This window comes from Lissotriton helveticus, chromosome 9 (assembly GCF_964261635.1).
Source record: "Lissotriton helveticus chromosome 9, aLisHel1.1, whole genome shotgun sequence".
Taxonomy (NCBI): Eukaryota; Metazoa; Chordata; class Amphibia; order Caudata; family Salamandridae; genus Lissotriton; species Lissotriton helveticus.
The window spans coordinates 137,895,215-137,919,929 of NC_136070.1; the positions used below are offsets into that span (position 1 = coordinate 137,895,215).

A 24,715-nucleotide genomic window follows, 5' to 3' on the forward strand; every position below is an offset into this window, starting at 1 on the left:
GATGTGGCAGTGGGACAGACGGTCCTGAGGAACTTTTCCAATGACGGTGAGCTCTCTCCTTCACCCCTCCTTCCTTTACACTGTAAGAATGTGCACATTTTATTTTACATGCATTTCTCATTGTTTAGAGGTTTATAATATGGTGATTACCCAGAGAGGTGTTTATTCTTTATGGTGTTTAGAATTGTAGATATGAAGCACAGAGTATTTATAAGTTGGGGGCTATGGGTTTTAATGTAAAACTGTTCTTCCCTACAGATTGACAATTTAAAGCACACTCTTGCATTTGTTCATGTAGACACAGAATAAAATGTGCTACGGACTGCTAGCTACTCTGATTCAAGCATGTGAATCTATGAATAGTTCCAATACTGGAGTAAGAAAAGAAGTTACTTACCTGTAACTGTAGTTCTCCAGTATTGGAAGCTTTCATAGATTCTCATGCGACCCGCCCTCCTCCCCTGAGAAGCTCACCTTTGGATTTTATACGTGGTTTTCTTGGGCAGTAGTGCTTGGAAAATCTGAAGGTCTAAGGTTTTCTCAGGGGTGTTCTACAGGGCGAAGGGTCCTGAATGGTTCAATAATTATTGTTGTTCTCTTTTACAAAACGAGAGTTATGGGTACAAAACTGAAATGGGCATAGGCCTATTTTCTGCTTTGTATTGCTTTAGCATTGCTTTCTTGATGTAGGGGGGACTCGTTGCTCGACGACAGGGAACGATTCAAGCATGTGAATCTGATAGAGATCGTAGGTCACCCGACCAACAATTTCACCATATAGTTTTCGGGCCCATACATTTTAATTCACCATATTCATTAATCAGGCGACCTTACAAATCTCCACCAGCAACCCTGATTCCTTCCTATTTAATTCTAGTGTACCCGACTTACCAATCCACCGTTACGGGTACCTATGACCACAATGGATCAGGGAGCTAGCTGTGAAAGAAGGCAGGCAAAATACAATCCCAACGATATAGTACTTCCGCATTAAATGATCACAGACAACTGGAAGTTTTAAAGGTTTTATCTAGAAATCAGTTTCGGAAATCATTAGGTTTACAGTCAAAAGGCAATCGATAATCAAGATAACAAAAATCACATAACTATAGAGAAAAATATAAGGGCAATCATTTAAGTTGAAAAATAGTGAGACAGGGAAACACGCTAAGTAGAATTTAAAATGAAACTCAAGAATAGACATCTATAAATGGGCAAGCTTATGCACGTACTAGACTTATACTATGGGGACGTGCTTCATGAGAATGATTTGAAAATTAGGAATCCTATACATCTATAGGAAGGGTAAGAAGTGGAATACGCTATAATTCTAACATCATTACTTCAAAAATAGATTGCAGGAGAAATTGCAAACCACATTTATAATTTGTAACCAGTATAGAGTGAATGTGCTCTAAAAGGTAGGGTAACATAGGAACATGCTATGAAAATAAAATGCAATGGCTTTCATATAGTAGATTGCGGACAGCATGGAAATTAACGTGTGCAAAGGTATGTCTTTATTAAAGCAAAGATAGAAAAATAGAAGGTGCAGTATAGAGTTCTCAGCAATATATTTACCTAGAATGGTGTGAAAACCAACCCTGGCCACGGATCAGTCAAGGACAGGAAATACCCCCAGGAAGGACAGTCATCAGTGGGACAGCAGGTGCAGAATGGACACCCCAGGACAGGACAGGAAAACCAGATTAGGATCAGGACAGGACCACCAAGGCACGACCAGCACCCGCAGTTTGGAAGCAACGCCTGCGCTCCACTCTCTCTTCAGCTATCAGTCAGAACCCCGATTGGGTTAGCGAATTCCCCAGCAAAGTGCTCCGCCAGCACTTAAGGTTTAGTAAAACCTTTGAGTCTATGGTCAAATTCGGACAGAGTGCTCCGCAGCGCTCTGTAGCTTCAGTCACCTATTGAGTGCGTTGGGTCAGTGACAGGTCAGCTATTCAGACAAGTCGGACAATTTCTCTAGCTAAACCTAGGCTAGTTATACTGTTTTCGGGTCAGTGTACCACCCCCCAATGTTGCAAAGTGTCAGAATCCCCAATTTCGATTGGTCCCCAAGTAGGATAGGTTAACACACCAATCAGAACAAGCTTCTACAAGCCTAAATTATCATTTTAGGGAACCGCCTAGCAGGTTTGGGGTTCCCATGAGAGATTTGACAGAATACAATAGAAAATATACAAATGTATCCACTGTAGGACACATTTTTTTCTGGCTGGGTGAAGGTGCATCTTCCCAGGCGCATCTTGGCAGAGTCTTTCACTTGGCACTTTGTCAATGCCACTTTGCCACTTCTGGTCCTGCGCAGTACTGCACTTCAAAATGGACTCCCAAGTATCCCATCAACCCTCCATGCCGTGGATACATGAAAAAGTACGCGAGAACAAATTAAAACATAGAAATAAATGAAAGTACCATATACCATGAGTAATTACTTTATATTTCTTACTTATAAAAATATACTATGCAATTACGGGTTAGCGCAACAAACAATAACACAAGAGCATCTGCGCAAGCTTCACCATGTGAGTATACAGACAGCCAATTTAAGAGGCGAAATACGCATGCGCACATTTTCCCACCAGAACTGCAACTACGTCACGTCACGTGAGTGTGACTAACGCATGCGCAGTAGAAAATCCCCAAGCAGCGGCCATTTTATAGACAAGGGTTATTCGTATTAGTAAAACACATAGGCAAGCATCACTAACATTCACGCACATCCAAAATAATGGAAAATTAGTAAGACACACAAGTTGAATTATTGTGTTATATGTTATTCGAGGTTCATGAATTCAAGCAAGTCACGTAATATGTGAAATCTTGCTTCATCAATCCCCTCTTTGATGATATTTACTATCATCACAAAAAATGGAACCAGATGCCAACTTTCTCACACTTTGTGCATCTCAATCTCTTCCAACAGGTGATTCAATTTCTCTTTCACATCCTTGTTAGGGTGAGAATTTTTCACCCTTTTGTAAATTTGATTATTCATTTCTTCCAATTCGAGCTCATTCACACTTCGTTTCACACCTCTCTTATTCATAGTGTACTTCCTTTGGTGTTTGCGACATTTGCAGCAGACAAATATAAGGAATATGATGAAACCTATCACTCCAATTGGCATCAGTACCTTAAACAGTAAACATTTCCCTAAATTAGCAAACCAATGACCTACATTGGAGAGACCATCAGTAAGTCTCTTCCAGGCACTATCAACCTCCAGTGGTTTGAGTTCCTTTCCCAAATTAGTAATGTTTTTCACATATCTTTTGATCTGTACACTTTTATCCGGTATGTAAGTGCAACAATGTTGCGCTTTCAACATCCGGCAGACTCCGCCCTCTTTTGCTAATAAGGTGTCAAGCGCAAGTCTGTTCTGCAAAACCATTGATCTGATCGCAACCATTTCGGTATTGACCATCAGAAATCCATGAGCTGTGTCAGTAGACAACACATCCACTATTGTGGATAATTTGCAAATTCTGTGTGTGTTCAGAACCACTCCCACTCCAGGTATCAGTGCACTAAAAATACTACCCATTATTTCACCAACACTTTCTCTTTTACTACGCGCTAAGCCATTAGCGTTTTCATTGCTTCCAGCAATTTCATTCACATGGTATATTTTTGGGAAGACAATGCCAAAGTAGCAGCTTCCATACCAGTGATCCGGCAATTTGAAATAAGCCTTGTTTCCACATATATAATAGATTCCGGGAAACACAGGTTCTGACCCATTTTTGAAACCCCAACCTCCAATTACCTTGTAATTGTGTTCACATTGACTGGAACCAATGAAAATGTTATTATAATAACTAGTCTTCTCGCGGTGAAGACAGAGTTTCCCTTTTCTTTCGAAATCCAGCAACAAAGCAGGACCACTCCCACCATCTGAGGTGCTTTCCATGTTTTCAGCCCATTTAGGAGTTTCTTGTCTTTTGTCATTTGCCTTTCTTTGGAAACTCTCCCTTCTTTTCTCTGCCATATTTAAAAACATTTTTTCTTGCTCATGTAATGAACAGGTCAAGTTGTCCCTGTGTGCATCATTTAGGTCTATTGTACCTATAGTCAGAAAGTATTCTCCCATATAACGTGTAACGTCACTTTTAGTATGTACAGGATTCAGGTTTCCACGTATAGGAAGTTCAGAAAATATTACGTCTGAGTTAGAGTAATAGTACTGTAACGGTCCTCTTTTGTAAAATAAGCTTGCTAAAATACTACAGGAAATTCCATAGGTCAAAGGTAGGTGATGATAAGTCACGCCTTCAGCTACAGAAGTAGGTAGCTTCATGCAGACATAGCAATCTTCTATTTCCATAGTTTCTACATAATGCACTAACAGGTTTGCGAAAACATTTAAATGCGTCTGGTTCTTAACTCCGTGGTAATGTAGTCCTTCCTCATCTGATGCTTCTAAGTCTCGTTTTGTTTGTCTGAGTGCTTTTTCACGTCTTTCTACACTTCGTGTGGTCAGTTCTTCAGTATCAGTAGTCACAGTCTGTGTAGGGTCAATATTAGTATTTTTGCTTACCGTATAAGGAATAAAAACTGTTAGTCCTATCCAAACTATTAACACTATAGCTACACTACATATACATATTTTACAGCACGTTTTGCAACAACTGCATCTAGGCCTTCCATTCACATTTGAATCAGACATTTTGCACAGAAGAAGTTTTCAACCCCTCTTTGTAACTTTGCACAGGTAGCTTACTCTGCGCAACTTCAGGTTAGTTCGTCTTCTTCTTCCGCAGACTGATCAGCAATCGGTTCTCCGTCACTTTCGTCAGTCATATCAAGATCCTCAAAATCCTCCAAAATTAAATAGGTCCATTCAGGATCTTGGTATTTTTCGTTCAGTCTTTTTATTCGATCACTCCTTCTTTTGGAGCTTTCTCCAGTTTGCTCTGTGATACGAGGACTTTCCCTTTTTTCTGCAAGTTTCTCTTCTACTGTTTTTATTCTTAGTCTCAGTCTCTTAATATATCTTGGTTCGATATTTTTCTTTTTCTTGAGTCTTTTAGCTGGCACTGTGATTTGGCTTTCTTCTAATGCTCTTTTATTCTCGTTTGTTTGTGGCACTTCTGTTTCTGTTTCTTCCCTTCCTGTCTGACTAGTCCCAGGTCTTGTATCTATTTCTTCTGCCTGGTTGCTAAGCTGGCCTGGTTCAGGTGAAATTTGGTTTTGGCTTTCGAATGTCTCTGTTTCCGTATCCTGAACACGTTCTTCTAATTCTATCTGATCCTGTTTAAGCACTTCGATCCCTTGATTTTCTTCTGCTCGAACTTTTACACTAGCTCTAGTCTGACCTCTTTCAACTTCAGGCGTTAGTGGAGGTGTGTCGATTACCTGCTCTGTCCCTGTCTGACCTTCCTCTTCGTCCTCAGATTTGACGTGAATCTCAATAATCTGGGGATCTTCGCCTGTGCCTATCTCGTCCTCTCTATTCCACTCCCTATCTTCGTAGGTTCGCTCTCTTGTTCTGATTGGATCTTCAGTTAGGTCGATTATGGGTATCCAATCCTCTTGGCTGGTGCTCGGCTGTTCGTCATCAGCTACTTCAGGACCAACGTCTGCAGACCCCTCAGCTGGACAACCTTCAGCTCCAGGTTCCTTGTCTGGAATTACCTTGTGTGTATGGCTGGCATGGATCCACTTGGGAACGCCTGCACACTTCACCGCTGTCGTGGTCACCAGTATTATTTGGCGTTTTTCTCCCCACCTCGGTGCAAGGCAACTCGAACGAGTATGTTTCTTGATTCTAACCCAGTCGCCAGGAACCAATTTGTGGACTGGAGTTGTAGGATTGGCGACGGCGTCTTCCCCAATCTGGCGAGAGATAGAACGCACTTGGTCACCTAGTTGCTTGCAGTACTCAAGTACCAAATCATCAGTAATGTTTAACAGTTTGTATCCTGGTACCCATGCTTGTCTCATCACTCTTCCCATCAGGATTTCATGCGGGCTCAGGCCTGTTTTTCGGTCTGGAATACTTCTAAGTCCCATCAGAACAAGAGGCAAGGCATTTATCCAGTTCAAGCCAGTAGAGTCACACATCTTTGCCAACCTCGATTTTATAGTGCCATTTATTTGCTCTACCACTCCAGAAGCCTCTGGACGATATGCACAGTGCAGTTTTTGGGTGATCTGGAATGCTTTACAGAGCTGATCGATTACCTCATTCTGAAAATGTTTGCCTCTATCTGATTCAATAGTGACTGGAACCCCGAACCTAAGTATCAATTCTCGTAGTAACAATTTGGCTACGGTAATGGCGTCACTCTGTTTGGCAGGGTAGGCCTCCACCCATTTGGAAAATAGGCAAACAATGACAAGGACATATCTCTTTCCCTCACAACGAGGCATGGTGATGAAGTCAATCTGTATTCTCACGAAGGGACCCCCTGATTTCCCAATTTTTCCTAGTTCAACTACTGTCCTCTTGCCAGCGTTGAACTGCTGACATGTTAAGCACCTCTGGCAGAGTGATTCTGCTACCTTCCTGAACTTCGGATTATACCATGTTTGTTGGAAAACCAGAACCATGGCATCCCTACCCATGTGTGAACCTCCATGTATCAGTCTTGCCATCGACGCAAGCAGATGTCTAGGTAACACAGGCATACCATTTGGGCCCACCATGACACCATCCTCACTTCTGGGTCGACAACCAAGTTTCCTCCACTTTTCTTTCTCTCTCGATGGCACAGCATGCTGCCAATCTCTCACCTCTTCCCAGGTAGGCACCTCTTCAAACATCATAAGTTGGCAGCTGTTTCCAAGTCCCCCCAGTTTAACATTTACAGACATGCAATTTCTGACGCAATGTTTGGCCACTTCATCAGCAAAATTATTTCCCAAAGATACGTGGTCAATGCCCTTTTTATGAGCAGCACATTTGACCACTGCCAATTCCTTTGGTAATTGGATTGCCTCCAGTAAATCTTGTACAACCCTTCCATTTCGAATGGGAGTACCTGATGAAGTCAGAAATTCTCTTTGTAGCCATAATTGGCCGAAGTCATGCACAACCCCATAACAGTACTGACTGTCAGTATATACTGTTATTCTTTTGTTTTTCCCAATTTTACAGGCTCTTATCAATGCAATAAATTTGGCTACTTGTGCAGACTTCACTCCAAATAAACAGGATGCCTCTTTAATGCTGTTTAAAGTGACTACAGCATAAGCAGCACTTAGGCCTACAAGTTCGTGTCTCATACATGAGCCATCCACAAATAACTCCAAGTCTTCCACAGGCAAAGGCGTTTCTTTAATGTCTTGGCGGGGTTTAGTACTGAATTCTGTCAGGTCCATGCAGTCATGCTCGTTCTCTCCCTCGGCTTCTACTATCATTGAGTCAAGGAGTAGGGTGGCTGGATTCAGGATATTACACCGAGTAATGACTACATTTGCAGCACCCACGAGAATCCTCTCGTATTTAGTCAGCCGACTAGGGGTGAGATACTGAGTCTTGGTTCGGGTCAGCAAAATTACAACTGTATGTGGAACATACACAGTTACAGGATTTCCCATAACAATGGATTCACTCTGTTCTAAACTCGTGCAAGTTGCAGCTACTGCTTTCAGACACCCAGGTAATCCAGCAGCCACTGGATCCAAAGTGGCAGAGAAATATGCCACTGGACGTCTAGTCAACCCATGCTCCTGAGTTAAGACTGACAATGCACAGTTGTCTCGTGTGTCACAGACTAGTGCAAACTCTTTGGAATAGTCAGGCATCCCTAAAGCAGGGGCTGTACACAGGCAATCTCGCAATTTAGTAAATGCTGTTAAACTTTCATCATCCCATTCCACTGGGTCCTTCGCTCCTTTCTTTGTCATTTTTATTAAAGGCTTTGCCAGGACTGCGAATCCCACAATCCATTGCCTGCAGTAACCTACCACCCCAAGGAACATTCTGACTTCTTTCTGAGTACGGGGTAACTGCATCTTTTGAATTATTCTGACTCTCTCTGAGGTGACTTTCCTGATTCCCTTTTCTATCTGGTGTCCCAGATATTTCACCGATTTTGAACAGAACTGCAATTTTTCAGGGGCCACTTTATGTCCTTTTTCACTTAGGTGATTCAGTAGGGCAATGGTGTCAATCACGCAATCCCTATGACTTTTGGACGCCACCAATAGGTCGTCAATGTATTGCACGAAAACAGACTTTCCAGGTAAGACTAAAGTTTCAAGGCATTTTTTCAAGATCTGATTAAAGATAGAGGGGCTTTCTGTGTACCCTTGGGGGACACGATTCCAAACATACACGTGACTGTTGAAAGAAAATGAGAAAAGAAATTTGCTGTCTGGATGCAATGGGATCGAAAAGAATGTGTGACATAGGTCTATCACAGTGAACCACTCAGCATCCCAGGGAATCTGATACAGGATCACTGCGGGGTTCGGGACAATAGGACAGCAAGGAACAACGATTTTGTTTACCTTTCTCAGGTCCTGCACTACTCTGTACTTGCCACTAGGTTTCTTGATTCCAATAATGGGGGAATTACACGGACTACTCATTACTTCTTGTATGACGTTGGCTTCTAGCAATTTTTGGATCTCAATGGCAACTCCTGCTCTCACTTCAGCACTCGTTTCGTTTTCAAAAACTTTATTCGATTCGAGCAAGAATCATAAAAGTCAAAACATACATGATTTAAATTTCATTTTTAAAAGAACAATTTAAACACTATACCACTATTTTAGTGGTAGAAAACATTGATTAATATAATCACAGTTGTAGCCCATAGCTTTTCAATCATATTAGGTTAAGTTAATCATGATTTCCTAATACCTATATTACATAAAAATCTAGAACAGAAAAGTCATGAACAACAATATACATGGGCCACAAACAAATTCATGGGAACAAATTTAACCGTACCGCTTCCTAATCGAAAATGACACACGTATAAAATTCAGCATTGCACAGCAAACATCAGATGTGGACAAAGTTAACAAATGGTCATAACCCTCTTTATAGTGGCATGATTGCTTTTCCTTAAGGATCGGCTTGATAAACCTAATTCTTGGATCCTTATATAAGGGACAGAAAAGAACAAGATGCATAGTACTTTGGCTAACTCTGTTGTTACAGGGACAGGGGGGCAGTCTCTCACACCAACTCCCCTGTTTAGGAAACGCAAAAAGAAAATGCAAAATGTGTAACCTAAACCTTGTCAAATAGAATCGCCATTGCACATGATTTGTAAAGGTTCAGCACTCATTTTATATGGCTTGGTATTGGGGTAAACTGCATTTTCTTTCATGGATATTTGTATTGGGTCTACATTGGCCATTAATCCTACATCTTTTCCAGTAAAGTCCCATACTTCACTGTCTTTTGGAGTTCTTCGGGTAAATCTTGTATAGTCATTCGTTTAATTTCTGAGTCAGGTCTGATCAACATTAATTTGTATATGCCATCTTCGTCTGGGGTTTGAATTTCGACGCCCTTTGGGGTGCAAAAGATGGTGCAGTTCATTTTGTACAACAAATCACGTCCCAGTAAGTTTACTGGACTGGTGTCACAAACGACAAATCTATGCATTTCTTTGAAGTTCCCTATTGTGATCTCCATGGGCTCAGTAACTGGGGTATTAATCAATTGATTAGACACACCTACTACTTGGATTGCTTCTCCCGAGAGGGGTAGGTTTGGAACGTCCGCTGTTCTCACAGTAGAACGGGTAGCACCAGTGTCCAATAGAAAGGTGACATCATTTCCATCAACCTTCCCTTCAATGTATGGCCCTGACTGGTCTACCGACAAGGAGGCGCCAAGTACGCACTCCTCGTCCTCCCCTCTCAGGCCCCGTCAGTATTGATCGTCGCAGAGAAAAGTGTCATTCAACAAAAACTGCGAAGTTGCTGCATTTCTATTCTCACCGCCTCCCCAGATCTCTATGTCGTCACCTTGCGGTGATTTTCCCTTATAATTCGGTTTTGGCGCTCGGGGCAATTGACTTGCCTTTACCTGATGCTGGGTCTTTCTTGATTTTTCATTCTGCGTCTGTGGAGTTAAATCAGGGGTTTGGGTATTATCATTCTGTAAATATGGACACTCGTCTCTCCAGTGCCCGATTTCTCCGCACTGGTGGCAGGGAAATTTCTTTTTAGCTTCCTCTCTGCTCATTTTTACTTTGGGCTTCCCTCCACCCCCAGAGCCTTGATTTTGGGTATTTTTATTCATTTTGTTTAATTGCTTTTCCTGTTGTTCTGCCAGTTTTACTTGTGCCCACATCACTTTCTCTTTCAGGGCCTTTCGTTTGTCTGCCATCTCATCCTCACAGTACTTTGCGTACCGTAGGACCTCATCCATTTTCTTAGACTGCCAACAAATTTTATTATCTTTGATCCACTGGCAAATTTCGGGTCTTAAACCGTTTACAAACCTGTAAATGAAATGGGTCATGTCCTTCATCTCGATGTTATCTATACCACTGTACGTTTTAAACACCTGTAACAGTCTTTCATAAAAGGAGTGTACAGTCTCATCCCTTTCCTGCGTGGTTCTATCTATCTTGGTCCAATCAGTTTCCTTTGCAGGCACCTTTTGCTTCAGATGTTGAATTACCTGATCATATTTTTTCATCACTTCCTTAGAGGGTTCTCCTGTTTTAGAGTCCCTCGGGTATTCCTCACTAGGCCAAGCTATGGCTATCTTACACTCGGTCCATAAATCTACAGGGACCACAATGTCAAAGAAACCATCCAGGTCTTTCCATAGGCATTTTTGTACCTTTACAAACCTTTCCACTTGCCTGTACCAATCCACAGGTTTTTCTCGTAATTTTGGAAAGTCATTGGTAAAGGACACAATAACCTGTCTGGACCATGGAACGTGCACATATTTTCCACCTGGCACTTCTCGCATAGGGTATAACTGCTCTGGTTTGTCAGCTTCCTTTAGAACAAATTCAGGAGTTACTTGTTTAGACCTGGCCTCATCTTTCTTCTTGGCCCATCTGGCTTTCCATCTTTCTACATCTCCCCATTTTTGCAACACTGTCAATAATTCTTTGACCTGAGCCTTTTTCCCTGACACATTCAGGTTTTCCAAATCTTTGTCTGAGAAATCTGCTCTGTACGGTTTTTGCAATGGTTTTGATTTTGAAATATCTATTCCCATACTAGCTGCAGTGTCTGTCAACTTTTCATGGAGTACTCTGGCATTTCGGGTAAGACTTTTGCAAATAAACAGCAGCTCTTCCTCAGAATAGGTATTTAATCGGTCTAGTCCTACGTTTCCTGCCATTAGTTCTTCTATTTCTACTCTCAATTTGTAGAGATCTAAAGGTTTCGTCTGTGGAGTTTGTTTTTCTAATTCTTGACTCCATCTTTCGATTTCTTCAGGAGTCACCAACGTTACACTCTTAGTACCCGAAGTCGATTCCATTTGAATCTCCCTCGTGTTGAAAGGATTATGTCTTTTCGGCATCCTTTTCCCTGTGTCCCTAATGGGCAGATCCATTAGCGAGACCTCAGACTCGCACTCGCTTGTCTGGTCATCTACGATTAAGGGTTCTGGTCTTGGCGGCGCTATAACTGGGGTAATAACTGGAGTTTTTGGACTCCCTTGTCGGTCCCCATATAACGGAACCACTGGTCCAATAGTTACTGGGATTGTCAAAGCGTCAGGGCTTGTATTTAACTGGGAGATTTTCTGAATTACCTCAGCTCATTGTTTGGCTAGAGCTTCTAGTTCCTTTTCTTCCAACAACCTGTCTAAGGATTTTTCATGTAATACCTGCGGGGTTAAAGTTGGAGCATACCTCGGGGCAGTGGGGTGCGTCTCACTTGGTCCTTCACCATAATTAGGTCTTGGGAACAAACTTCCTATACTTAGGGATCTTGGTTCTTCCTCACCTTGAGGTTGTAAGAACGGCATTCCTGAACTTGAGGGTCTCGCCCCACCTTCGTAGGGAATTCTAGAGCAAAAGTCTCGTTCACGTGAGTATCTCGCCTCTCCACTAGCGGGTATTCTTGGGTAAATATCTCTCGTATCTACGGGTCCTAAATTCTCGGTATAGGGAGGTATTTGGCAACCCCCTCCTACACTTGCAGATCTGGCCTCATCCTGGAGAGGAGGTCTTCGAGAATTATCCCCTTCACTGGAAGGTCTATTTCTTTCATTGTAAGGAGGCGGACTTCTCATAAACAGGTCATCTAATAATTCATCATCCGACTCTCCAATAGGCACCCAATGTTTGCACTTTTCTGTTTTCTTTTCCCCCCCAGGAGGACCACCCACTGGCATAATTGGAAACAGTCCTTCTACAATCATATTCTGTCTCCATTGTTTCATCTTTTTGTCTCGGGTCTCTTGTTTCAGTTTCGGATACCATTTTGTTAAACCTTTATCCATGCGGGGCTTGTCTCTCTCAAAAGCCTCAATCTCCCATTCCTCTAATGCTTCGTACTGCGTTAATCTAGGTCTGGGATGTAAATCATTCATTCGGGTTCTCAAATTAAATAAAATCCTGCCATTGAATGTACCCTCTAACGGAAAAGCCAATACTCCGTCATCTTTTGTGTATTCTGCCCAATTTTCCAACCATACACACGAGTGATACCCTTTATCGAACATCATGAAAGATGCGGGAGTATTCGGTGGCGGAATGACAACACCTTCTCTGGTTCTAATCGGTTTGTCCTTTTTGAAATAATTCTTTACTTTGTTTACAAGAGATAATTTTCTCTTGTTTCCGTACATAATGTCAGTTTTATGACCTTTCCACTGATCGTTCTCAAACCCCATACACCGAGGATCAGGTCTGGTATGCGGTCTATACGAATGCCACATACGATTCCTACGAGTGACTTTTGTTTACAAAATCACTTCCAATCCAAGTGCGTCTTTTATTTTCGTGCAACCAATGAAATGCACGGTTTCAAATAATTTCGACCAATGGGTGCGCGGCCTTTTCGCGAGACAGTTCTCACGCTTCGGCACTCACCCCTCCTTTACAATTCCAGCTCCGCTACACACCCGCTGCATCTACCAATCCCAGCGCGGTACGGAGTGACGTCAGAGCAGCCTCGCAACTGACTCCCTCCTTCACAAGGTAACGGAAACTTTCTTTCTTTCTAAAGTGCTAGTGCTTGGTTATTTAACAACGAATACACATTCGCCACTGTACTCAAGTGTCTAGACAGTAAAGAATCTGTTTCACTGCAAGTAAACTACTTCCATTTACTTTTCACACACTACGGATAGATCTCTTCTGCCTACCCTTCACTCAAGCATTAAGGAACCTGCTACTTCTTTGACTCATCCACTTCTTTTCGGGATATATACTAAGTCTAAAGTTTCACCAGCGAACCCCTTTGCTATCACCCAAGCTCCGATGAACCTGCCACTCCTTCCGGTGCGACCCTTACTAGGTTATATCACAATAGAAGTTTTGCCAGTAAACTCGTTGCTATCATTTTTTCAACTATTCATTCAGAAAAACCCTAGTTAGTGCTTCCAGTTCTACCTAACCTGCACCAACTTTCCTTAAGTCAGGGACCTCAAAGCAAGTGGATTCTCTTCACCACTCGCTATTCAATTCCCCGGGGATTCCCAACAAACATGTAACAGTAACTAACGAATGGGTTAATTCATGTATCAGTACAATAATAGGAAAACAATTTAAAACATTTCATAATTTTTCAAGCAAACATTTCACGTGAGTGATCAAATCACATGAACTGCTTACCCTTGTAGCAGCATCAACGTTTGTTCTAGCAGCAATAATTTCTCAACTAGCAGCATCCAGTTTGTCTAGCTTTACTAGTCCTACCTAACTTTAACTAGTCCCTAACCATTACCTCTGCTACCAGAAAATTACTGATAGAGATCGTAGGTCACCCGACCAACAATTTCACCATATAGTTTTCGGGCCCATAAATTTTAATTCACCATATTCATTAATCAGGCGACCTTACAAATCTCCACCAGCAACCCTGATTCCTTCCTATTTAATTCTAGTGTACCCGACTTACCAATCCACCGTTACGGGTACCTATGACCACAATGGATCAGGGAGCTAGCTGTGAAAGAAGGCAGGCAAAATACAATCCCAACGATATAGTACTTCGGCATTAAATGATCACAGACAACTGGAAGTTTTAAAGGTTTTATCTAGAAATCAGTTTCGGAAATCATTAGGTTTACAGTCAAAAGGCAATCGATAATCAAGATAACAAAAATCACATAACTATAGAGAAAAATATAAGGGCAATCATTTAAGTTGAAAAATAGTGAGACAGGGAAACACGCTAAGTAGAATTTAAAATGAAACTCAAGAATAGACATCTATAAATGGGCAAGCTTATGCACGTACTAGACTTATACTATGGGGACGTGCTTCATGAGAATGATTTGAAAATTAGGAATCCTATACATCTATAGGAAGGGTAAGAAGTGGAATACGCTATAATTCTAACATCATTACTTCAAAAATGGATTGCAGGAGAAATTGCAAACCACATTTATAATTTGTAACCAGTATATAGTGAATGTGCTCTAAAAGGTAGGGTAACATAGGAACATGCTATGAAAATAAAATGCAATGGCTTTCATATAGTAGATTGCGGACAGCATGGAAATTAACGTGTGCAAAGGTATGTCTTTATTAAAGCAAAGATAGAAAAATAGAAGGTGCAGTATAGAGTTCTCAGCAATATATTTACCTAGAATGGTGTGAAAACCAACCCTGGCCACGGATCAGTCAAGGACAGGAAATACCCCCAGGAAGGACAGTCATCAGTGGGACAGCAGGTGCAGAATGGACACCCCAGGACAGGACAGGAAAACCAGATTAGGATCAGGACAGGACCACCAAGGCACGACCAGCACCCGCAGTTTGGAAGCAACGCCTGCGCTCCACCCTCTCTGCAGCTATCAGTCAGAACCCTGATTGGGTTAGCGAATTCCCCAGCAAAGTGCTCCGCCAGCACTTAAGGTTTAGTAAAACCTTTGAGTCTATGGTCAAATTCGGACAGAGTGCTCCGCAGCGCTCTGTAGCTTCAGTCACCTATTGAGTGCGTTGGGTCAGTGACAGGTCAGCTATTCAGACAAGTTGGACAATTTCTCTAGCTAAACCTAGGCTTGTTATACTGTTTTCAGGTCAGTGTACCACCCCCCAATGTTGCAAAGTGTCAGAATCCCCAATTTCGATTGGTCCCCAAGTAGGATAGGTTAACACACCAATCAGAACAAGCTTCTACAAGCCTAAATTATCATTTTAGGTAACCGCCTAGCAGGTTTGGGGTTCCCATGAGAGATTTGACAGAATACAATAGAAAATATACAAATATATCCACTGTAGGACAATTTAGTTTCTCTGGCTGGGTGAAGGTGCATCTTCCCAGGCGCATCTTGGCAGAGTCTTTCACTTGGCACTTTGTCAATGCCACTTTGCCACTTCTGGTCCTGCGCAGTACTGCACTTCAAAATGGACTCCCAAGTATCCCATCAACCCTCCATGCCGTGGATACATGAAAAAGTAAGCGAGAACAAATTAAAACATAGAAATAAATGAAAGTACCATATACCATGAGTAATTACTTTATATTTCTTACTTATAAAAATATACTATGCAATTACGGGTTAGCGCAACAAACAATAACACGAGAGCATCTGCGCAAGCTTCACCATGTGAGTATACAGACAGCCAATTTAAGAGGCGAAATACGCATGCGCACATTTTCCCACCAGAACTGCAACTACGTCACGTGAGTGTAACTAACGCATGCGCAGTAGAAAATCCCCAAGCAGCGGCCATTTTATAGACAAGGGTTATTCGTATTAGTAAAACACATAGGCAAGCATCACTAACATTCACGCACATCCAAAATAATGGAAAATTAGTAAGACACACAAGTTGAATTATTGTGTTATATGTTATTCGAGGTTCATGAATTCAAGCAAGTCACGTAATATGTGAAATCTTGCTTCATCAAATCTATGAAAGCTTCCAATACTGGAGAACTATAGTTACAGGTAAGTAACTTGTTCTCATATGGTTGATTGATTGCTGGATTTACTGGAAAGGTTGTTAGACAGATGGCTCATGTCCTGATGAGACCCACATATTGCGTACATTAGGCCTAAAGGTTAACAAGATTTCACGGTTGTCTTTGGAAAATTTCCATCTGCACTAATTTCAAGTGACAATAGTAGTATGACAATGCAATAATATAATGCAATGTTTTTTTATAGCAAGTGCTCCTTGTGTGCATCTGTTGCATTTAGATAAATTGTTAAATTAATTCGGACAGGTTAAATATAAATAACATACATGTTAAAAACAATCCCACAGAACCATTGTGCTTTACTCTAGCAAAGGAGATTAGCCTTCTTCTCCTGCCACCACGTTTGAGCCAGGAATGTGATATGCAGTTCACTGATCTTTTCTATGACTTGGCAAGTTGATGGACTGACAATGTTTTCTTTCCTTTCTTTCTTTCTTTCTTCCAAGAAAGGGGAATCCCTAATATCACAGCGCCACCCAAAGACAGCAGACATAAGCCGTAAGAGCCGCATTTTGCAAGAGCACTGGGAGAAGCTGAAGAGAGCGGTTGCCACTCGCGGGAAGATGCTGGAGGACAGTCGAGACTTCCTGGAGTTTCTGCAGAAAGTGGACCAGATTGAAGCATGGATTAGGGAGAAGGTATGTGGAGGTGACTTGTGCTTCAACATTAGGTCAACAACCAGAGAAGATTAATTATGCATGTTCTTTCGTATGGAATCTCCATTGATATTCATAAGCTTTTGAATAGTTCTGCCCACGTGTGGGATGCCGGAGCACTTTTTCATAGAATATCTTCTGAGGTGTAGACATTCGCCATACTTCAGGAAGGCCTGCAGAAACACTTAAGAAAGAACAGAATGTGCAGCCTAGAACACAGCCTACATTGGAGAAATTCTTCAGATTGCATTTAGAAAAGGGGTAAAATACCCCTGACTATGTATAATTTTGAAGTGAAAATTTCATAAACAGCTTGAATCTATTTCACAAACTCTTTTTTGTAAAGGTAGAGGATGAAGGATAGAAGGACAGCAAGCCCCATAGGCTGCCATTATGTGAGTTTTAAAACCAGTGTCTTCTCCTTTAAGGCTTCAGGGGCCACCACTATCCCATCATTCCTAGCAGGTGGAAGTTGCTGCAGTTCTTTTTTCTGCGGAGCATTGAGCTCAGCTTTGTAGCGTTTTTTTCTTCAAAATTCACTTGTGGAATTTAGATTTCTTTGATTATCTTCTCACTGCTTTAAGTCTTTTCTGACACAATTTTGAGGCATTTTGTCCACAATTATGCCTTCTCTGTTTGATAAGTGCCCTGCCTTTGCGAGGAAGAAGGCTAAATCAGACCCTCACAACATCTGTATTCCCTGCCATACATCTAAACATATTCCTGAGCAGTGCCAACACTGCAAGAAGTTATCTTGCTGCACCCTGAGAGAGAGCGAGAGAGAGTGAATTTGCCTTCATGGCATGGAAGAACGGTGCAGGCAGAGAGTCCAGTCTTAAGGTGAGACTTCGCAGCGATGAGAGGATCAGTCCGCCACCGGGGCTCTTACATCTGCCTCCGAGGGCCGTGGAAGGTCCAAAAAGAGAGTGGCAGCCAGAAAACAACATGTTTCCTGGTCAGCATCGAGACCAGGTACAGCACCGACTTGCTCGCCGTCCAGGAGTGGAACGCCATTAAGGAAGAGATGCAGATCAACGTCGAGACGTAGGCATGTGCCGTCGACATGCTCTGCAAGATCGGCGTCAAGGAGCATTTCAGCATCGAGGCGAATTGATCCATTGACACGGAGAAGCAGTTCGATGTCGATACATTGAAGGAGATCACTGTCGAAGTCAAGGTTGACTTCAACTCGTCACCGGCGATCTATGTTAAAATTCATTTTTACATCGATGACTCAAGAAAAGAGGAGGAAGAGGATGCAAATCTATTTGTCACCTAATTCGGAGTACTCGAGGGGCTACTCTCCATCCTCCCAGATAATACTTCCAGATTCTTCATCTCCTCCTCCAACACCTCCGTCTCTTCCTCTTCCTCCTCCTCCACCACCACCAACACATCTACCGGCTCCTCATCTTCCAGTGCCAATGTCTCCTGTAGCGCCGCCACAGCCTAGAACACGCTCCAGAAGTGCCATAAGTCACACCATTACAAGCTTCATTCAAGGCATTCATCCTCTAGGCTCACCCTCGAAGCCATAGATCACGGTGCAGAACACATACGTCATCCAGACTTCGACCTAGGCACACAATGTCCTCTGCTACATCTACTGGACAATACTTCCCGACTCTCTCTGATTCTCCACCACCTCGCATCTCTCCAGTGGATGACATCACCACGTTCGAGGAGGTTCGGATTAGAGGTGCTGCAAAATGTAATATTCCCACTTCTACCACATCTGTTATCTTTTAAACTCTACACCAGCAGTCAGCCTCAAGACCTCTCCTTCCATTGGTTCCCGGTCTTTTGGAGCCAGCAGTGGAACTGTTTCTTACCCCAGCCTCAACCCAACCAGCTCCTTTAAGGCTATAAAAAATATAAACCTCCTGAGCAAGATCCTCTTTTTCTCAGATTGGATCTACCTTCTGGCTCTGTGGCCATTCTGGTGGCCAAGAAGCAACATTCTACAACCTTGACTTCTTTAGTCCCTCCTGATAAGGAGAGCAAGAAATTGGACTCTGTATGTCGAAAGTTATGTAACACAGCCCTAACCTCCATGAAAGAAGCCAGTGCTACTGCCCTTCTGGGTCAATATGATAGATCGCTCTCTGACTCTATCCAACAATTTGCAGAAGATCTTCACAGGGACAAAATTGAAAACTTCCTAGAGATTGTGAATGAATGCCTTATGGAGTCCAACCAAGTCATCAGCGCTTCAGCAGACTCCTCTCTGTTAGCGGCCCATGAATATGGTCATAGCATTGCCTTAAGGCGGCATTCCTGGCTTCACCTCACGTCGTTGAAACTAGAGTAACAGCAAAGGATTTTAAATCTTTCTTTCTCAGGGTCTAGCCTCTTCGGCATCCCCACTAACGACAAGATGGCTCTCAAAAAATCAGAAATGGAGACTCTGAAGGCCTTTGTAAAAATCTCTTTTTCCACACATTTTTGTGTGGGATTACCTTGCTGGCACAAATTTCCTACCACCCAGCTTTCCCCTTTTTCTCCCGATTAAAATGATACCTCACTTGTGTGGGTGGGCCAAAGGCTGTGACTGGGAAGGGTCCAAAACATAGGGATTTAAAGTATAGCACAGCGAATTCTAAGCGCTGCATTTAAAAAAAAATGTTTGGGCGATTCTTTATTGAACAGCCACACAAGTGAGGTATCATTTTACTTGGGAGACTGAGGGGAACGCTGTGTGGTAGGGCATTTGTGCCGGCACTGTGATCCCATGAAAACATATGTGGAAAATGTGATTATTTTTTCAGCTAAATTTGAAGATTGCAGTGGATTCTGGGTAGAACAACATTGGGGGATCCACAGAAGTCATACCTCACTGGACTCTCCAGGGTGTCCAGTTTTCAGAAATGTGAGGGTTTCAGGTTTCACTAGATGGCCGCTGAGCCCGGGGCCAAAAAGACAGGTGACAACCCCACCCCCCCCCCACCCCCCTTCAAAACCAGGTTGTTTTGTGATAGGTAATTTTGAAGGCTCCACAATATGTTTTGGGCCTGTGCCTGTCACGGGAACTTGGCCCACCCACATGCGTGAGGTACCATTTTTATCGGGAGAGCTGGAGGAATGCTTGGTGGTAGGAAATTTGTGTCAGCCCGGTGATCCCACAACTTTACCACACAGAAATATCAGAAAAATTTGTTTTTTTTTCTGCTAAATTTGAGGTTTGCACAGGATTCTGGGTAGGAAAAAGTTGTGGGATCCATGCCAGCCATACCTCCCTGGACTCCCCCGGGTCTCTAGTTTTCAGAAATGTGTGGGTTTGGTAGGCTTCTCTAGATGGCCCTCGAGCCGGGGGCCAAAAACCCAGGTGACCCCCCCTCCCCATTGCAAAAACAGGTTGTTTTGTGATAGGTCGTTTTGGACCCTTGCCTGTCGTAGGTACTTGGCCCATCCACACGAGTGAGGTACCATGTTTATCGGGAGACTTTGGAGAATGCGGGGTAGGAGGAAGTTTGTGGACCCACGCAGATTCCAGAACTTTCCATCATAGAAATGTGGGGAAAATGTGTTTTTTTTACAAAGTTTGAGGTTTGCAAGGGATTCTGGGTAACATAACCTGGTGAGAGCCTGACAAGTCACCCCCCTCTTGGATTCCCCCCGGGTGTCTAGTTTTAAAAAATTTATAGATTTGCTAGGTTTCCCAAGGTGCCCGCAGAGCTAGGGTTCAAAATCCACAGCTAGGCACTTTGCACAAAACGGGTCACTTTTCACAGTAAAAATGTGGTTTGTCCACGTTGCGTTTTCGGCAGTTTCCTGTCTCGGGCACTAGGCCTACCCACACAAGTGATGTACCATTTTTATAGGAAGACTTTGGGGAATTTGGGTGACTGGAATTTTTTGGATCCACGCAGATTCCAGAACTTTCCATCACAGAAATGTGAGGAAAATGTGTTTTGTTTTACAAAGTTTGAGGTTTGCAAGGGATTCTGGGTAACAGAACATGGTGCGGGCCAGACACTTCACCCCCTCCTGGATTTCAATGGTTGTCTAGTTTTCAAAAATGTATACGTTTGCTAGGTTTCCCTAGGTTCCGGCAGAGCTAGGGTTCACAATCCACAGCTAGGGACTTCAAAAAAAATAAAGGGTCAGTTTTCACTGTAAAAATGTGGTGTGTCCACGTTGCATTTTGGGCCGTTTCCTGTCACGGGCACTAGACCTACCCACTGAGGTACCATTTTTATCGGGAGATTTAGGAGAGCACAGAATTGTAGAGCAACTGGTATTACCTATTGGCTGTCGATGCATTTCTGCCTTTCAAATGTAAGACAATGTCTAAAAAAGAAGACACTTTGGAAAATTTCCTATAATTCACATGCTAATATTAGTACTCACAATTTTGAAGATGTGCAAATAGCTACTTTTTCTAAACTTTATATTTAGTTCCATTTCAGAAATACATAGGCGTCTTTGATACCTAGTTTTCACTCTTAATATTTTACCAAATTAATTGCTATATACTGGGTACACAATGAAAAACCATTGCAAGACGCTGCTCAGTTATTGCCTCTGTGTTCCTTGGATTCTTGGTGAACCTACAAGTCCTATATATCCCCACAACCAGAAGGGTCCAGCGGATGTAACAGTATATTGCTTTCAAACATCGGTCATACTTAGAAGAAGACGTTGGCACAAATGGCTGTTTTTTTTTCAAATTATTTTAAATTTTTCTTAATTTCAACTGTTAGTTTCTATAAAACAAAAACCTTGAAGGATCTTCACAAATGACCCCTTGCTGTATTCAGAATTTTGTCTACTTTTCGGAAACATTGCTTTCCGGGATCCATTATTGCTTTCATACCCATTTCTGCCACTCACTGGAAGGAAGATGAGAGCACAAAAAGTAGCAAAAACAGGCTATGTCCCAGTAAAATGGCAAACCTGTGTAAAAAAGTTTGGTTTTCTGACAAACATCTGCCTGTCCCTGAAAGCTGGGAAGATGGTGCTTTCAGCACTACAAACCTTTTGTTGATACCATTTGCATGGAAAAAACAGATGCTTTCTTCTGCAGCACTTTTTCTCCATTGTTAAAAATAAATAAATAAATGTTGCTGTATTTTGGCTAATTTCTGCTTCTCCTCCAGGGGAATCAACAAACCCTGGATACCTTTGAAATCTCCATGATGTTTGAAGAGAAGGACGCAAATGTGGCGTGGATACCTTATGTGGGCAAAACGTTACAGGGGCCTAAGAGCTAACTACCCCAAATAGCCAAAAAAAGGCTTAGCACGGGGGGAGGCCTAGCAGCGAAAGGGTTAACCTGGTTCTTATCTTGCTCATGTACCCACAATTTGAGACACTTCACAACAGTCCACTTTGCTTTCTGAGTACCAAAACGGACTTTCTAGTGGCCATTGCATCAGCCAGGCGAGTCAGCGAACATCAGGCCCTCTCTGTACATCCACCTTTTACCCAGATGAGCTGGTTTTGAGGATCCGTGCTTCTTTCCTCTGAGAGGTTGTGACCCCTTTTCTTGTAGGGCAAAACATCACTACACCTACCTTTTTTGCTTAATGTAACCCTTCTAAAGAAAAGGAGGGACTCCTCCGTCTGGTTCCAAAAAGAGAGTTGTTTTTCTACCTTGATTGCACAAGAGAGTTCCAGGTGGACAATCAACTATTTGAGGGTGTGTTGGAACTATGGGAAGGCAGTGCAGAACCAGACCATCCGATGGATAGTGCTGTGCATTAAGATCTACTGACCATTGGCCGAAAAGCAACCCCTTGAGTCTTGCATTCTCATTCTATCAGGGCTATGGTTGAGACCACTGTGTTAGCTCGCAGAGTCTCTGTCCAGGACATTTGTCAGGTGGCAAAGTGGGCGCTGTTACAAAGTTCACAAAGCATTACTGTCTAGATGGTCATTCCTTATCTGGGAGAGACTTTCTAGCCGCAGATTCCATACTGATCCACCCATCCTTCCCGGTCTGCGAACTGATAATTATGGTCACCCTTCTCAGGGCTTTAGCAATCCACGCCAGTATGTCAGCATTCTTCTGACTCTGTACTTCTGGCATGGAAAGTCACGAAAAGAAACTGGCATCAGTGTGCTGGGGAGGCGCATATATACGCAGCGCACATGACACTTCAAGCATGGATGACAACGCAAAGCCAAACAAAGCCACCTTCTGGTGCACAGTGGTACTGCTTGAAAATTTCTGTATTCATTCTGACGCCTGGGGAATATTCTAAGGTAAGGAATCTGCAGCTAGATAGACTCTCTACCCGATAAGGCGTTACCGAAGGTAAGTAACTTGTTTGTCTGCCGCCTAGATGACCTACTCTCCACCCTACTTTCCCCACCCTCACTTCCCCGTTAGTGACAGAAACCAATCCTCAAAGGGCCTGGGTGAAGGTGGGGAATTGACAAACTGCGAACAGGCCCAGAGGTAAAAATGCAGAGTCTGGGGATGAGTGCAGTTGGAGGTGGAACTCCCTTATTATTGCAAACAGAAAACAGAATACAAACTGACCGTGTTGCACTCAAAGTTCTTTGTGCAAGGTTAACTCTAAAAGCAAAAGAATAGGAATGCTAAATTTATTAAGAAGTAAACTGGAAGCCATTTTGGTGGTCGAAGTAATTTCGATTGAAGTAAAGAACTGTCACATTCTGATATGTAATAATCTCTACAGATTCAATGAGGCTTCTCCACTCCATACTAGCTTCCCACGTTCCTTTTAATCCCCCCTATTTAATGGGCTTTCTGTGTAAACACCCTATGTATCAGATCTTGTGATGATGATGATGGATATTTCCAAAACTCCAACTGAGTACTCTAGGAGGATGTCCTGGTACTGAGTGCCTGAATGTAGGTTATAATTGCTAGAAAAGCCAGGTTTTCAAGCTCTTACTGAATTTGTAGAGGTTTGATTCGGCCCTAAGACTATTCCACTATGTAGGAGCCAGAACAGTCAAAGACCCACCTCCAGTGGTTAATTTGTATAAAAAAATAAAATACGAAATGAGTGCCAGTGTCCAAAGCTGTACTCAGAAGCCTGCTGCTGGCATTATTAAATGTCAGCTTGCTCACTGCCTCGTTAATCCACTACCAGACACCCCTTTTCTCCTTTATCTCACTCTTACAAGTGCCTCCTTTCTCACTTTGTGACAGTTTTTTGTCTTTCTCTTCCTTCTTCTTTCCCGTTTGTGTGTTTTTCCCTCTCTTGCTCTGGGGAAATGTCTTATCAGGAAAAATAAGTACTGGTCCCTAAAATTGAGTGCTGGTGGCCCGCCCCGACAACCACTGGCTCAAATTAGGCACTGCCTACCTCCCTTTCTCTGCTGTTTAAATCTGGAAACAGACAGCAGCAGGGCCTCCCTCAGTCTCAGTGCCCTACTTGGAATGTATCGTTTCACCTTATCGGACAGACTCGCTGGCCTCATGCTCAATGGGCCTGGAAGACTATTTTGAAGCTCACTCTCTGGCTAAATTGCAGGCAGTGTAACTCTTTGGTGGTAGCCGAGACCAAATCATATCACCTTCTTCTTCTTATATGTGGAGCTGCCCAGTTTTGAATTCTTTGGAGACGTGCCTGGGTTTTGACGGGAAGACCTAGTTCTCCAGTATTAGAGGTGTCTTTCATAGATTCACATGCCTGAATCATTCCCCGTCGTCGGAGTGGGAGTCCCACTGTATATAAAAAAGCAATAATATGCTATAATAACATTGGAAAAACCAGAAATTCCCAACCAGAAAGTAAAGTAGCCCAAGCTACAGTAGAAAAAACTTCCACACTCATGACTATCCTAGTCATTTTGTATAGTCCAAACTACAGCCAATCAGGCAACAGCACCCACCAGAATGTTCTCCCCAGAGGCTCAGGTTGTCAGATTTTCTACCGCACGTCATGTGAAGGGAGTCTCCCTGAGCTCTGCTCAGTTCTTCTCTATTTTCCTTCTGGAATCTAGTGTTTTTCAAGATGTCTTCCAAGAAATCTTTATTCAGACCTTGTAAATCTTGTGGGAAGCTCCGGCTTTTT

General features: G+C 42.7%; 2 protein-coding genes across 3 annotated transcripts in view; one reads left to right on the top strand and one right to left on the bottom strand.

Annotated features, from left to right (window-relative positions):
- The window catches only part of SPTBN5 (spectrin beta, non-erythrocytic 5), a 2,054,098-nt gene that overhangs the window by 1,221,428 nt on the left and 807,955 nt on the right, over positions 1-24,715 (top strand). For both annotated transcript variants that reach the window (XM_078659643.1, XM_078659644.1), the window contains exon 40: positions 16,512-16,703. In XM_078659643.1, the coding sequence (XP_078515769.1) occupies positions 16,512-16,703 (192 nt within the window). The remainder of the gene's footprint in view (positions 1-16,511; positions 16,704-24,715) is intronic.
- Positions 8,512-12,600, bottom strand: LOC144782663 (uncharacterized). The gene is made up of 2 exons (XM_078662012.1): positions 9,266-12,600; positions 8,512-8,632 (listed from the first exon to the last, which is right to left on the bottom strand). The coding sequence occupies exon 1, from the start codon at positions 11,513-11,515 to the stop codon at positions 9,860-9,862; it is 1,656 nt and encodes a 551-aa protein (XP_078518138.1). The 5' UTR covers positions 11,516-12,600; the 3' UTR covers positions 8,512-8,632; positions 9,266-9,859.